General features: G+C 47.5%; 2 protein-coding genes across 3 annotated transcripts in view; one reads left to right on the forward strand and one right to left on the reverse strand.

The window, feature by feature from the left end:
- Window positions 1-16,244, forward strand: part of COL4A4 (collagen type IV alpha 4 chain) — a 112,460-nt gene extending 96,216 nt beyond the window's left edge. For both annotated transcript variants that reach the window (XM_039855781.1, XM_039855782.1), the window contains 5 exons: window positions 1,910-2,035; window positions 7,152-7,268; window positions 8,860-9,048; window positions 10,616-10,902; window positions 11,321-16,244. In XM_039855781.1, coding sequence (XP_039711715.1) covers window positions 1,910-2,035; window positions 7,152-7,268; window positions 8,860-9,048; window positions 10,616-10,902; window positions 11,321-11,584 — 983 coding nt within the window. In that variant the 3' untranslated portion in view covers window positions 11,585-16,244. The remainder of the gene's footprint in view (window positions 1-1,909; window positions 2,036-7,151; window positions 7,269-8,859; window positions 9,049-10,615; window positions 10,903-11,320) is intronic.
- Window positions 4,006-6,124, reverse strand: LOC120597094 (uncharacterized). Its single transcript, XM_039855789.1, has 2 exons — window positions 5,638-6,124; window positions 4,006-5,528 (listed from the first exon to the last, which is right to left on the reverse strand). The coding sequence occupies exons 1-2, from the start codon at window positions 5,921-5,923 to the stop codon at window positions 5,149-5,151; spliced, it is 666 nt and encodes a 221-aa protein (XP_039711723.1). The 5' UTR covers window positions 5,924-6,124; the 3' UTR covers window positions 4,006-5,148.
- Window positions 16,245-16,505: the final 261 nt, after the last annotated feature.

Genomic DNA, 16,505 nt, shown 5'->3' on the forward strand with positions numbered 1-16,505 from the left:
TTATTTTTAGGACCGTAAGAAGAGATGCCTCAGCCCCTTTCTTTCAGCTTCTGTTTCTTTCAGATTTATTAAAAGTAAAGAAAAGTAAAATCATAGTTCTAAAAACATTTATAACATTGCTTTAAATATTTATATTTAAAATTACAGTTGGATATTTAATGAGTTTTTACTTCAATTCTTTTAGTGTCTCTCTGTTACTGTATTTATAAACTCATTTGAAGATAATATCAAAATCCTAAATCTGAAGTACCAGCCAAAGGGCCTCTCCCCCCTCCCCCCGCCACCCCAGTTCCCTTACTGGCTCCTCCCACTCCACCACGGAATCATCACCGTCATTCACCAGATCATTCAGGGAAAGTCGGGAATAGTCACATGCATCTCTCCCAAGTCACCCAGAGTAGAAAAACCAGGTCTTACATTATTAAACTGTACGTACTGTAAAAATATACCCACCTCCGCATCGCTTGTGGCTTCATACGACATTTTATAAGAGACTAAATTCCAAATTCCTTTTAGTATTCAAGTCCGTTCTGCATAGGTGCATTTACTAGTGTGTAGACTATTAACTTTATGGTTGTGGCAGCATGTTTGAGGATTTTCTTGCTGCTTTATCACTGATGTTCTTAAAATTATTTTGCACTTTTGTATGGATTTTAAGAAAACCATAACTAATAAATGGCGTGTCTTAAAAAATACGTGGCGTTTCTTAGCATTCATCACACAGATGATAGGAGTTGTCAAGGCAGTAAGCTGTTAATATTGGCAGTTAAGAACACAGGTCTGGAGCCAGAATATCCTGGATTCTAATCTAGACTCTGCCATGTGTTACCTTAGATATGTCACTTATTTACCTGAGCCTGACTTTTCTTTCCTGTGATAGCAGCACATACAGACAGGCTGCTTGGGAGCATTTAACCGTAAGCACTGACTGAACACAGGGCCTGATCACCTATCACACTCAATACGTGTTAGCTGTTATTATTGCCTCATACTATTATTTCTTTTTCCTTGTTGTATGTTCACAGGGTAACTGAATGAGCTTTAGAGAAAAAAAAAAAAAGTCTTAAAGATATGAATGTAACCAAGAAGGAAAAAGAAATCCAAACCTTTAGAGCAAAGTGAGGTCCCAGATTGGCAGCATTAGCCTCACTGGGATCATAGTAGGTGTACAAAAGCCAGACCCACCCTAGACCTGCTGGCTCAGTGCTGTGGACTCTAACAGCCTGACTAGGTGATCCTGACACGCCACAGTCAGAACGACAGCTTTATACCGGTGCTTCTCAGCACCGATGTTGGAATCATCTGGAAAAAAATTACTGATGCCTGGGCCCCACCCCCAGAAATCCCCATTTAATAAGTCCCCACGGGCCCCAGCACCTGCGCTGGATCATTCCAACGGGCACTCGAGGTTAAAAGCCAGGCTTAGTGGCCCTAGCAATCCTGAGGTTCTGTGTCTTTGAGTAACAGACACTATGGATCCCATTCCCTCACGCGGCAATGTGATGAATTAGAGTGACATTAAGTTGGGGGTTAGGAACCTACCAGTACCTCTCTCTGGATGCCTCCCGTGCTGGCTTCCCAGTACACAGCGGCCCCGAAATGGAAAATCCTGTGAAGATCACCAAATTATTGCTGACTCGACCACCCCACAGTGCTGTATACTCCTTCTGCTTCCTTTGAGATCCCATTCACTCGCTCGATCGTTCAGTCATGCGTTCAACAAAATGCTTTCAGAAAGTTTTTCACGTACCCCGAAGTGAACAAAGCCCACTTCATGGGGCTCTTACAGGAGGTGGTTCAGCACCTCGGTAATGTTTGAGCGTGGTGTCCGAAGCCTAACTTGAGAACACGGAAGGAACCTGTTCATAGGCGGCTGCATCCATCACACAAACGGTAATTCCAATTTCAGGCGAACAGGGGCCACCTGCAGATTTGGAGGCCTGCCCCCGAATCCCGGGACTTCCTGGAGTCCCAGGCCCACGAGGACCTGAAGGAGAACCAGGGCTCCCTGGAATGAGAGGCCCCCCAGGACCAGGTATGAGCCGCACACTGATTGTTTATTATCTGTGTATTTTGTTGCTAAAATGAAAATTTTAGTGTTCTACACAGGTTTTTTTGTTTTGTTTTTTTTTGTTTTTGTTTTGCCTAAACAACTAGTGAGGATGAAGTCATGAGGATTTCCTTCCCCTTACACATTTTTTCTACATTTATCCAAAGGTTTAATCTGCATTAACTGGACATATGTCCCTTCCATTTTCAGGTTGAAATCCTACGTACATCTTTTATACTTGGGCAGCTTTTAGACGTGAGGTTTTGAAATCCCTTAGCACAACAGAGTAGATGCTCTATTAACAGTTATTCATAGCTGTTGACTTGATTTTGAATGAAAAACAATTGAACTGGCGCTCATGGAGCAGAAACAGCCTACCAGAAGGGAGGAGGTGTGTCGCCTGGGGGAGGCCGAGGGAGGACGAAGAGGGAGGGTCACTCTAAATTACAGCAATGACTACGTTGTTCCTTTAATTGATCGGAGCATTGCTCGGTTGTCAGAGTACGCATCTTTATTTAAGCATGTCAATCAAAGCATTTCTTTAAAAGTCCTCCAAACGGTTTATCTTCTCGTCTCATATCGGTAATTTACAAAGAAATTAGGGAGTCGGGGGCTGGTCACCTAGAGGTCACTGATCTCTTCAGACCCATTGGCAGTGCTCGTGATTCTAGAAAACCCAGGTGCAAATTATCCTAAGAGGCACGAGGCCATTCCCGTTCCCTTTTCTCCCACTGCCCAGCTGCAATTTTAGCTTTTTTTGATTTAGGGCCAAAGCCATTGGAAGCAGAACTGAATTTTGCGCCGTTTTTCTCGTGTTTCACCCAACCCACGTGGTGAAGGGCCCCAGGCACGTCCCCTCGGCTGGAGTCTGAGGCGCTTTCCAGGGTGTCCAGAGCAGCTCTCCGGAGCCTCCCTCCCGTTAGCGTGGGGGGCGTTGTTTGCGTTTGCAGCTCCGCATCTGTGTCCGTGCGCTAAGCTCAGCGGTGCCCACTGGAGCAACTTCCTTTTCAGTGCTGAACCCCAGTGCTGAGGCGGCCGCTCTGCTCCTCTTCGGCACCGGTTGCATGGACGAAGTCTCAGGCAGGCGGTATAACTCATCGCTCAACCTGATTTTCAAACCAGGCCGCCTCGTGGTGTATACATTTGCAACCTTGAGGGTTGCGTCCCCCGACCTTTAAAAAGACAACTTCCGCAAGCAGATGTGGTGTATGATGAGGTTCTGCGAATCCATTTTAGTCACTACTTCCAGGTCCCCTCTACTCTTTATAAAGTATGGAACTGTCGTGGGCAATAGATATATGAATCAGAAGTGTTCCTTGCGCGCCCCCGAGTCTCTCAACCTCATGGCAGAAACAAATGGCAGAACACAAGGAACTCTAAATGACGGGGGATTGTGATTTGTGTTTTAAAGGCGTTTCGGGCCAAAGCCATTAGGAGAATGGGACAGGGAGAGATGGGTTCCAGGGTGGAGGGTGGCAGGTCGGCCAAGCCCCCAGTGAGAGCTGGTATTTGAACAGAGCCTAAAGGAAAGAGGGGACCAAGAGCAGCAGAATTGTCCCACGCGGAGGCGGCAGGAGCCCAGAAGAGGCAGGCTGGCCTCATAACCTGGTAACTTTAAGAGTCAGCTATATCCTTGCTACTCAAAGTGTGGTCACACCCCAGACCTACAGAATTAGTACCTGCATTTTAACAAGATCCCCAGAATATTGTATAGACATTCGAGTTTGAGGAACTCTAACTCTATTATAGGAATGCTGTCCTTAAAAGAGTCAGCTTGACACCTTTGCTAATGACTCAGGTCTTGCTATATGTTCAAGGAGGGGCTTTAAAAAGTGCTGATGCCTGGGCCTCCTTCCAGACCACTAGAATGCAGAGGGAAGTGGACCCTGAGTATCAGTGTTTTGATAAAGCTCCCCAGATGACTGTAGCAGGCAGGCAGGGTCGAGACCCACAGCTTTACCCGACATCAGCTTGCATTCACCTGTTGCGGTGGCTTTGGAAAATAACCAAAGAAAGTAAACGAGAAGGAAAAAAGCATATGGGCAAATTCTTTACACTCTAACTTAATAGCGAATCTCGTATGTGCCCAAGATAACTCTTTATAGATAGTGAGCCTGTGAAAGAGGGCCAACAGTCTCTGTGGCCCCAGGTGCGATCACCTGTCGTCTCTAATTCCTCCTGATGAGCTCACCCAGCTGTAGGTGGTCAAAGAAGGGCCTTCTCTGGCTTCCTGTGCCCTCCTCTTATTGATGGCACTGAGCTTGCTTGCTGGCAGTGGGCATACCCCAAGGCCACAGTTATGCCACAGAATGTGATTATGTTTTTAAAAAGAGTGCACAGTCCTTCCTGTGAAGCATCAGCCACTCCCCCCCATGCCTCACCGCATGGCTGCTCCATGGCCCAGCTTCCCTGAAGCGATTTGCCCTCTGTGCACCCACCCCCAAGCCAATCCTTCCACCTGGGTTCCCTCCTCTCTGGCTCTTGTTATAAAAGACTCCTCTCTTCCTGTCTGACTCTGCTGGCCACCCTGGATGCTTTGGCCATATTATCCAGTTACTAACAAGTGACAAGTCTATTCTGAGGGTCTACAGTGGCCCAGCCCCGACTGACCTGGGTCACCTGCAGGTGTGAGGGGCTGTCTGTACCTCTCCCAGGGTTAGCTGTGAAGCTTCAGCTGCCACTACTAGGAAGTGCCACCACCACTTAAAGTGACATTATTGGTTTCCTCCTGTTTTCCCTTCGAAACCTTTTTTCAATGCTAAGCTGATGAAACCAAGCACATAACCAAATGCTGCAGCTGAGATCCACATAGGAGAAAAAAACGAACTTCTGGCTCTTTCCTGCACCAGTAAGTGTGGGGAACGACCACGCTAAGTGTAACTTGTGTCTGTTAAGAGACCTCCACCACAAAAGGCACAATGCTTCCCTCCTCACACGGCCCTTTGATGAGCACAAAGGCGGTTTCCATTTTGGTTCGAACTGTCACTGCCTAATGGATGCACCCACATCCTGTTGGGGTGTATCTGATTCAAGGCGACGTGTGACCCTCTCGGGTGGGGGGCAATCCATCCAACATTGGAGGGCTCTTAGATGTAGTTTCATCCTTTAAAAGAAGTTCCAGGTGGAGAACAAGTCCACTTCGTGGAAAGTTGTGGGCACAGACTCAAGGTAGCAAAGGCTTTCCTTCCTGTCTTCAGAAATATCCTCCCGACAGTTTCTCTGTCTTCCGTAAAGGGAGCAAAGCCTACATGGTGACATCTGGTGAGTGAGCTCTTCGCCCAGCTGGACAGCAATCGGGCCCCCGCCAGGTGCTCCGCGGGGAATGCCCGCTGCTCTTTCGGTGACAGACCTGTTCGCAGGCTTTTCCAGAAGGGCCCAGTAGAATCGTCTTGTCGGGTGGAGGAGAGAGCACAGAAGGCTCCAAGCTCAGCGTCGGGGCCCTGTGTTCCTTCCCAAATAACAGACGTGCTCCTCGAAGCTGGTGGGAGACGGGGCACCTTGCATGCGGCAGTGCCTTCGGGAACGGGAGGTTCTGCCCAGTTACCAGAAGGGAGAGCTGGGGAGGGCAGGCCTCGTTTCTCACTCACCGAGGGACGACCACGCATGCACAGAACCCAGTCCAGGCACTGCATGACATTCCAAGAGACTCTGCTTGTCATTCAGGGGTGAGATAGTCTGATGACAGCACCCTGAAAGGCAGGAATGCCGGGAACACCCACAGTGAACACAGGTCATCAGCATAGGGCGTGGAGGGGAGGGACTGCTTGTTGTGGGGACGGGAGAGGGAGGTTTGTGAGGGAGGTTTGTGAGGGAAGTCCGGTGGGCCATATTGGAACACATTTTAAAAACAGTGAGTGAGGTTCCGTGGGGCATGCATTTCAGAAGAGCGGGACCTGTGTGAGAGGGAAGCCAAGTGACATAGCTACCTGATCACTGGAGTATGGCAGCCCCCTGCTCTCAACCCTCAGGTGGCTCCCAGTCCTTTGAAGAACAAGTCTAAGGGTGAAAAAAAGAGTGAAAGCTACTTAACTGAGCCCTCTGACTTAATCAGGTTGACTTCAGGCTAATTTGTGGCAGAGACAGTGAGAGAGGAGGAAAGAGGGAGGAGGAAGGGGAGAGAAGAGGAGAGGGGAGGGAAGGAAGGAGAGAGGAGAGGGAGGAAACTAGAGACTAGAAGCCTTGAGAGGCAATTAGGGCTCATGGCAACAAACTCCCCCACAGGCAAGGACAATATCTGCTACTCTGAGCCAGAGAGAGTGAGGCTAATGAATTGATGTATTGACCAAAAGTAAGCAGACGCTTAAAGGACCCCTCGAGTACCAGAGCGACTGCTGCCAAGTTCCCCAGCTTACATCTTCAAGGAGTTTTCCTGAGCTCTGTGTCTTGTCACCACGCAGGGGCTGGTGGCTGGTGGCACAGCCTCTGCGCTTGGCCTGCCTGGGTCTGTTTCCTCTTCACCCATGACAGGCTCCATGGCCTTTCTGAGCCTCACCAGTGTCCCCGCTGGTAGCCTGGCATATGAGAGCACGTAGTCATATGGGAAGACCAAATTGGATAATCCCCATAAAGGGACTGGCGTGGTACCTAGCACCTTATAAACACTAAATTTAAAAAAAAAAAAAAAAAAACCTTAAAAATATTACTGCTTTCGCTTCAAATTTAATGTGATCCCCAGCTGAAGTCTATTAAATTTTATTCATTTCTCCCTTCGGGCTCTTAAAAAAAAAATCGTTATTAAGGGTAATATTTAATGATAAAAGCAATACGTGTTCAACATGATAAAAAAAAGATCAAATATATAAGAATATGAAGAACATGTAAAAGCTTTCAGTACTTCCCTGGTCTGGCTCCACATCCTGGCTCCGCCCATTACTGGCTCATCGGCCTTAAATAGCAAGTCACTTGACCTCTCAGGGCCTCCATTACCCTAGTGCCAAGTGGAGGTCATATCATCCCAACTTCTCGTAGCTGGGAGCGCGAAATGAGCTGGTCGCTACCGTCCAGGTGGGAAGCCCCAGTGGCACAAGGTGTACACGCCATGAAGCTACCCGCCAGAGGCGTCACTCTGTTCTCACCACTGTCATTGTGGACTTTCATGCAGGTTGCAAAGGAGAGGCCGGGCCGGATGGCAGGAGGGGCCAGGATGGCATGCCGGGGTCTCCTGGGCCTCCGGGACACAAAGGCGACATGGGAGAAGCCGGCTGCCCTGGAGCCCCAGGTAAAGAGTTTCGGCTTCTTGTCTTTGACACGGCAGATCTGAGAATGATACACAAGATCACCGGCCTCTCAAGTAGCTTTCCCAATGGATCCTTTTAAAAGCGCTTGCCTTAGACACCAACTCACCAGGTATTAGGGAGACAGAAGCAACAAGAACAGGACAGGAGGTAAAACCCGTGTTCTAACTGATCATCATCATCGCGAGTCAAGGCTCGCTCTCCAGTTCAGTGTTTTCCTAAACCTCCGCACGTGACCATGAAAGGCTCAGCCATCTCAGCTGTTCACTTTTCCTCGGGGAGCCTGGCCTTTTCCGTGTGCCCACCTCTGACAGGCTGTGCTGAAGCCCTTGGGGATGAATCTGCCTCTACACTGGCCGGTTCACTTGGCCTCTGGTTTTCTGAGTTCACCTCATCTTATGGTACAGCCATCGATAAAATCGTATGGCATGCAAGGCTCTTTCTTGAGAAAAAAAAAAATGTGGCAGTGGGCATTGGGTGAGGAGAGAGAGAAGATTTTTTAGAATAGAAATTTGGAATATGAGGCACTGGCAATGAGTCAGGCAGCGGGGACCCGGAGACTCCAAGACAGTCAGCTTCCAGGAGGGCCGGGCGGGTCCGCAGCAGAACGGAGCCCGCAGCCCGCAGATCCGCTTCTGCCGGTCCATAGAAATGAGGGCCCGGTGTTCCCTGCGCTCTGCTCTTCAAGTCCAAGACCTTGACTTATGAAATCCTGACAGGTCAAACGAAACACAGGAAGCCCGATTCAGTCCACCAGCTGCCACTTCGTAACCTCTGGTTTACGGTGTGATGAGGAGAGACCCCCGAGCTTCCAGAAACAAGTTAAAAAATAAAAATAAAGAAAAAATACCTTTCAGTTTCAAAGTCAAACTTCACCTTTTGCTCTTGGCAATTAGAATTAGTCCCAGGCCTTCTTCCAGAGGTGCCAGAGACAGACCCTGCCCGCATTCTGCAGACCTGATCGGTTCCCACCTGCCAACAGGAATTCTAGAACCAGACCTTCCTTCCACCTCCCCACCTCCGCAGAGATCCGAGGTCATACACGTAGATCCCAAGCCACTGTGCTTCTTCAGTGGCACTGACAGTTTGCCAGGACCGGGCCCCAGGTCCGGGACATGTAAGAATCAGCAACTTTGAGAATCCCCGTTTGGGACGGGCAGGGTCCCGGTCCCGGTCCCGGCTGGCCCATCGCTCACGGGGTGGGTCACCGCCCCGTCCAGCTCGTACCTTCTCAGCACCTGTCGGTGTCTAGCGTATTTCACACTTTACCTTTTCCTTTTCCTCTGCTCATCGTTTGGCATGCACTCTCGGAGGGCAGGGGCTTCTGTCTCTTTTCTGTATTTACGCTAACGTAGCCCCACCACCTGGACGTGGCTTGGAGCAAATCTTTGCCGAACGAGCTCCCTGTAAGGATCGCCGTGGTGTGAGGGGTCTTTCCGGGGGTGGACCGTGAGTGCTCTGCCCCCCCGTGCCCGAGGGCTTCGCAGCGCAGCGGAACAGACGTGCTCAGAAATGTGTGTTAAGCCGAAAGCCCTAAACTGCCTTCATTTTTTTTTTTTCTCTTTGTTCCTTCAGGCCCTCCCGGGCCCGTCGGGGATCCTGGGCCCAAAGGGTTTGGCCCCGGATACCTCAGCGGCTTCCTCCTGGTTCTCCACAGCCAGACGGACGGAGAGCCCATCTGCCCCGTGGGCATGCCCCGGCTCTGGACCGGCTACAGTCTCTTATATCTGGAAGGACAGGAGAAAGCCCACAACCAGGATCTCGGTACGTACAGGGCACGTGGCCAGGCGCCCACATCCACTGCCGAAGGGTGGAACTTCTGGGTTGATTTTATGGATTCACGAACGTCTTAAATGATCACTCGTCTTTCAGGGGATTTCTTTCTTTTTAAACCACCATACGAATTCTATTAAGCCCGTGAGCCTGTGAGGTACCTCACAGGCTCATTCTGGCTGCCTTTATTATTATCTGGCTACTTACATTTAAAGAATAATTCTCAGTGATTCTATGGGAAACGTAACTCTGATATAAAACGCATTTTTTTTTATTTGCAAACGTGAATGATTTAATCAGGACATGGTTAGTGCCTGTGTTTATATGTAAACGGTGCATCAGCAGCACCTTGATGATTAGGATGTGGCATTAGCCGGCATTAGCCAGCACCAGCTCCCCGCCCTACTCCAATTTCATTTTAAATTACAGAACTTTCTTTTGAGTCGTCCTAGGTACTCCTTGTCAATTTTCAACAGTAGATTTGTAAGACTGATTTTAAGCCAAGAGTTTAAGTGCCATCTTTCTAAGATAATGATTGGGTGGGTGGCACAGGAAGGATATACCAACAGGGATGCTGACGGTGAGGTGAGTTTCATCACTGCTCTCACAGGGTCATGATCCCCTCTGTCAGTAAGGATGGCCGAAGGGCACAGGCCTGGGGCGGCAGCTGCTTATATGTCTCCCTGGGTTCAGCCATGGCCTTTCCCATGCGAGAGGGCTGGGGGAAATGAAGAAGCAACATTTCATATCTTGACTCTGTTTACCTCTCTTCACCTCTCCCTTCTGCCGTCAGTCTCTTTCCGGCCTGGTCTCTCTCTGCTCTGCCAGTCTGGCTTCTCCGCCCCGGCCCAGCCAGAGGACATGGCAAAGCTCTGCAGAGCTCTTGGGATAAAAATCCAAACTCCTTAATAAGATTGACAAAGCTCCCATCCTCTGGTCTGAGTGATATCTGGACGCCCTTGAGACACACAGGTCTCCTCCCCCACCGAACCCCCACTGAATTTCTCTGAGTTCTTTGTGCTCCATGCTGCCTTATTGTCTCTGGCCCTCTTTACTGCTGTCTCTTCTTTGAATAGTCTCCGCTATCTCCAAAGCTGGCCAAATTTCGTTCATATTTCAGGCCCCAGCTTCGCAGCGCTTCCGTTGGTCATCCCTCCCTTAGGTCCCAGGGCCCCGCACTTCTCATTCACACAGGGCTTGTCACGCTGTGTTTTCGTGGCCTGTTTGCTCCTCTAGCTTCCCCACCAGGCCCGGCCGTGAGCTGAGAGAAGACAGACAGGTGTGCTCAGCGCGCCACCTCCTGCACCTGGCTGATCGGTGGCTCATGAGTGATGAACGCATGAGGGAACGAGGGCTGGTCACAGGACCAGGGAGGTGGCAGAGATGGTCAGGCACATACTCAGCTTCCAGCACCATGGAGGAGACTTCGGGAGAGGCCTTCCTAGTCCAGAGCGTATGCCTGTAGAGTGTGCGTCTGCAGGTGGCACACGCAGGAAGCTCTCTGGGCCCGTCACGACAGGCTGCTCACTTGCCACGTTGTCTCTTTTCCCTTCCCAAGGTCTGGCAGGGTCTTGCCTCCCCGTGTTTAGCACTCTGCCCTTCGCCTACTGCAACATCCACCAAGTGTGCCACTATGCCCGGAGAAACGACAGATCCTACTGGCTGGCCAGCGCTGCGCCCCTGCCCATGATGCCGCTCTCGGAGGAGGACATCCGCCCGTACATCAGCCGCTGTGCCGTGTGCGAGGCCCCGGCTCAGGCGGTGGCAGTACACAGCCAGGACCAGTCCATACCGCCGTGTCCACAGGCCTGGAGGAGCCTCTGGATTGGCTACTCCTTCCTGATGGTGAGCACCCCTGCCACTCTCACCCACCTCTCTGCCCCTTCCCTCTGGACTGGACGGTGATTCTGTGGCCTCCGTGCAGATAGACAGCAGTAGGACGTGAGGTCGTAAAGGCCACCGCAAACCGCAGCCCGTTGCGATGCAGAGCCTTTCCTCTTTCTCATTGTGAGTCAGGTTTTTTTATTACTCCGCTTGAACTTAGAAGATGGAATTGCTTGAGCCGTCGGCGAGAGAGGTTGAAGCATGTGTGCCCACCCAGCTCGGCTCTCGCTTCTCCCGGCCTCAGCAGACTGTAGTTTGTTCTTCGTGGAATAATCGTGGGGAAGCGACAAAGTCAGGCCCAGACTTTGTTGTGTTGACGATTGGGTCTGGGGTTGCCTGTGCAGGTCTGAGCCTTAACTCTCTCTTGTTGTCCTGGTAGCACACAGGAGCTGGGGACCAAGGAGGAGGGCAGGCCCTCATGTCACCTGGCAGCTGCCTGGAGGACTTCAGAGCAGCCCCGTTCCTCGAATGCCAAGGTCGGCAAGGAACTTGCCATTTCTTTGCAAATGAGTACAGCTTCTGGCTGACAGCAGTGAAGCCACAATTGCAGTTTTCTGCGGTGCCATCACCAGACACCTTAAAAGAAAGCCAGGCTCAGCGCCAGAAAATCAGCAGGTGCCAGGTCTGCGTGAAGATGAGCTAGAGAACCCACAACTTGCCCACGTGTCGCCAAGAGAAGCTTCCTAGGGGGCTGAGGCATCCTTGGCTGTGCTACAAGATTTAATGGTGCTCGTTTCGGATTCTGGTTACAGCTGTTTCTTCTGTTTCAATGTGGTTCTTCCCACAGTACTGTAACCTTTCCCTCTATGTTGGACAGGATGAGCAAATGCTACACGTATGGATTCATTTGGACCTACCGATCTAGATGAAACCCATATATTCTTATTTTATTGAGGATGGTGGAAGAGCTGGCTTTATTTAAACATATGCTAATTCACAGGAAGGCAAATAGATGAATAAGGCCAGATGACAGATTACATTACTGAAAACTCCATTCATTGGTCAATAGCACCTCAAACAATTGAAGTCAATTGCTCGGTAATACGGTGGGCTTCTGGATGGATTTTACGGGAAAAACTAAATAGGCCAACCAAGAAGACTAGAAAGTAGAGATTTCCAACATTTCAAAATTATTTCCTCTGTAATCTATTTTTCCATGCACTTTAAATAATTGTAAAACCATGACCCAAGGAGATTTAAAAAAGAAGAAAGAAAAGAAATCCACACAGCCAGAGTTAACAGTTCTTTTCAAAACAGAATGAATCATCGTGTCAGAAAGGATCACAGTCTCGCGTATTCCAGGGACGTGGCATTAGCATAAACACATCACAGATGAACGTGAAACATTATGTTCTCTTCTGCATTTTTCGGAGAATAGAAATGCCCACTTCGGCAGCCCTTTTAAAAAGTAGCAATTAGGGAAAAAATATATTCAATCAGGGATTAAGAGCCTAAAAGCTATTAATGAATATTAAGGCAGTGATTCACAAAAATTGACTCCCCATCGCAGTGAACTTCCAAACAGACTGCTTTTCCCCAGTCGGGGTCCAGCCCGTCTTTGGTGTGTGCGTGCTAATGGGACTGAAGCCACCTGGGGCTTCCTCTGGCGGGCACATGGCTCATACAAAGCACCTCGCTCCCCTCCCCAGCAGAGCCTGCAGAGCCGCCTAGCAACACACTGTGGAGTCTCTGTCCACACACATAACAGCATCTCATACAGGGAAGTGACAGAGCTATCATTATGCACTTGGGAGAAAATTAAGGGCCGACTTAATTAAACTAAGGTAAGAAGATTCATTTAAGTCATGGTCATCCCACCAGGAAGACATGGCACTATCTTTAACCGAAACAAAGACAACCCACAATTTGAATTATACGTTCCTCTTACTGGTTTTTATAGGAGCATCCTGTTTTTCCAACTTAAAATATTTTTATATTTTATATCGGTATTATCCCAAGGCAGCAGTTTGACATTTGGCATTAATATTTTCTAGAAGAGTTTAGATGCTATACCAGTTTATTCAGTAGTTTTCTGAATAGCAAAGGTATGTTTCCTATTTTGCTAGAAATTCAGTTGTCTGATCCTAAAAATCAAAAGGCTTATTGGAAAAGATTTTTAGGAAACTTTCCTTCCTCATTTTAAAAAAGTATCATTTTAGAGAAAACCAAAAAAAATTTCTCATAAGTGATACTCATTTTAGTGCTTAGTCTCAATGCACTTAAAAATAATTGAGAGAAGAAAAACTCAATTAAAACTTTGTTTATAAGAAGTATTTTTCTTGCTAAACTTTAATTAGGGATGTGCTCTTATATGCAGAACACATTTCAAAAGAGTCTTGTGATGGGCTGCCCCTGGATGGCAATATATTTTAAGAATACTTTCTGGTAAAAAGAAAAATGTACATTTTGCGATGAAGTATTTTCTTGATGTACCTAGTTCATCTGATCCATTTTTTTAAACCATGCTACGGCAAATCACATATTATTGAGCACCTGAAATTTAAGCCAATTTCAATCTTATTTATAATTATACTTTTCTGCTTCCAAAAGCTTTATCGTATATTACCAAAACTCAAGGCTTTTAAAAATTCATCTCGTTCATTCATCAACTTGGTCTGAGAACATTTTCTGGGAAGAGGTAGGGTGAAAAATGAAACATAAGAAACATATCTTGCTTGCTAAAAAGTGTTTTAAACGCTTTAGCTTTGGTATTAGAATAGTATCTTAATAAGCTTGCCAAATAAATTTTAAAAAACAGGCTGAATTAAGTGGGCACTGTGTTCCACAGCGAGCCTGGTGTATGAGACTGCTCAAAATACTGGTATCACAAGAACCCTCTCGAAATGCAGCACAAATGCTGCCTTCTGGTTTTGAAAATGTGTTTTAAATGATCTAAAGGGCAAAACAATGGAAAAAATAACTTCTTTTAATAGAAGACTGTATTATTTTCAGTCATTATTTTCTTCCCCTGGTCACATATTAATGTACTTGGAAATAGTCTGTGTCTGTGAAAGGTGAACCAAGCTTTCAAGTGGTTCTCCCAATCCATCACGGGTGGTACTTCTTATCGAAAGCTCCTTCCCAAGACCCTGTCTCTCACTTTGTTGGCTGGAATCTGTCTGATTCCCGTCCTGCCCAGCAGGAATTGCTCTGGGTGGTGAGTTGGAGGCCAGGAAGTTCCCTTCGGGGTTCTTAGTCTCAGTGAGAGGAGCCCCATCCATCAAAGCACCCCAGTGTCTCTGCTATGCATGGCGGCCCGTGCTTTCTCCTCTCACATTCCTCAAATCTAAACTTCGGTCAGCACTTCCTGTGGACTGCTCCCTGCCTCTCCGTCCTATGTGTGCTTGTCGTAGACATCTCCCAACTGACACCTCCACTTTCAAATCCCAGTTGTCATTTCTCTAAGATGCAAACTCGATGCGGTTGTTCTTTGGCTTAAAAATCCTTTAATAAGTCCACCGCCTATGAAGTCCAAATGACTTCCCATGGGGCCGATAGGCCTGCAGGACCTGCCCCGCTTACACCTCTATGCTCATAGCAGAGGTGCTTTCCTATCTCTGTGATGTCCCCCCTCAGGTAAGTTTACCTGTCAGATAACCACTTATCTTTAAAGACTGAATTAGTTGGCAGGGAGGCGTGTATGTGAATTTCCCGAGAGAGTTCGCTCCCTTCCGCTGCTCCCCGTACACTTAGCGGGCCTGTCCACTCTCTCATGTTCTCCATGGCTTTTGTCACATCTCGTCACACTTCCTCTGTTCTCGTGCTAAAACGTGAGCCCTTTGAGGGCGGGGCCATGCTTTACTCATCCTTGTATGCCCGGTGCCTACACAGAGCTGAGTATATTATTGACACTCGATTCTTTTTCAATGACAACTCAATAAGCATCATTAGGCATTAGATATTCAGCTCTGCATATAGGGTTCTCATTGACAAAATAACAATATAAACCATTTCTTATTTCAAAACATATGATTGTGACAACGTATCTAGACACCACAATTCCCTCTCACAATTATTGACAGCAAGCCAATTGATAAGCTTGGCTTGGATGGAGACTGTCTGAAGCCGTTTTTAGAGGAACGGGGGTTGGGAACCCAAGAGGCTAGAGTGATTTAGGGGGAGCCCAGAGGCCTGTATTGCAGGGTCAACTGAAAACCATCACTTTGCCCACTACAACCTGATTAAAAAGTGCTTACTTTTCCATAAACTGAAATTTCGGAAAAGATAAAATTAGAGAGATTGGGCTGAGAGAAGACAGTTCATTGAACTGTGACATGACTGAACTCAGACTGTCCCCTGTACCCCCTCATGATGTGGCCTCTGCCAAGTCTGTATACATGTTATCGGTGCCTGGGAAAATAGCCAACGGAATGGTGCCCTAACATGGATTTGATTTTGAGCCTTTTATAGATTATAGTAAAGCAAATCATTCTGGGTTTGCCAGGAAATTCCATTCGATTTGTGTTTCTATCGGCTCCCCAAACTAATTTGGTAAGCGTGACTTTTGTTTGGTATGGCCGCAAGCATAGTGGGAAGTGTGGGCATTAGAGGTGATTGAATCCAGGTTCGAATCCAGCGTTGTCCCTTTCTAGCTGTGTCACCCTGGGTTAGTGACCCCAAGTCCCTTCTCATTTTCTTCATTTAAGAAATGGGGCATAATACCTACTCTTGCATTGAAAAGTGAGTTAGATCCGTGCCTCGCACATAACAGTCATCAGACACTTATTTGGTCACATCTTCTATTTAAAACAAACTATTTAATATGAAAAAAAAATATTTTTTTTACATAGCAGAATTATATTCTGATTCTCACAGGCATATAAATTACTAATTAGAATTATTTATACGTGGCCAATTCTTAATGTCTGGGAATGCTATTTTATTTCAATTTTCGAATTACCACAAAAAGGAAAAAAAATATCACGATTTCCTGCAGGGACCTTATCAGGAAGTTCTGCAGGGAACAAAACAATTGACATTAAAAATCAGTACTCTGCGATTGTCACTGTTATTATCTGCCAGAGACTCTGCATAAAGCATTTTAAACCACCGAGGCTGGCTGCCACATCCATGTGAAATGCTTGAATTTTATGGTGCTTAAATATTTAATGATTCATAGAAAAAAATGTGAAACGGGTCCAATAAATTGCATCCCTTGCTCTAACTTATGGTTGTAAAGTTAAAGACTGTCAACATGTAACATTTGCAAGATGCCTGGTCTGCTATTGACACTTAAGTTTTTGTTGTATTATGATTAATGATATCATTTATTATATATAAAATTCTGTGATGACCTCCAAAGACTACTGTGTCTTATCTGGTGCATTATTTTCTTCCAAGCCAAAGCGCAATTTACTCTTTTACCTACCTCGTAGTCGGCTGAGTGGCGAAATCAGAAAAAGTCACATGGCGTGCACTGCGGATGGGAAGAGTGTGGACAGGATGGCAGTCAGAGGCTGCAGAAGCAGGCCCTGCGCACGGTGATGGGGTGGGGGATGGGCACAACACCAGGCCTCAGGGCAGGGGGTCCGCATCAAGCCCTGTGTCCCATTAGTTGAAGGAGA

The sequence above is a fragment of the Pteropus medius genome, unplaced genomic scaffold, assembly GCF_902729225.1.
Source record: "Pteropus medius unplaced genomic scaffold, Ma_sr-lr_union100, whole genome shotgun sequence".
Lineage (NCBI taxonomy): Eukaryota > Metazoa > Chordata > Mammalia > Chiroptera > Pteropodidae > Pteropus > Pteropus medius.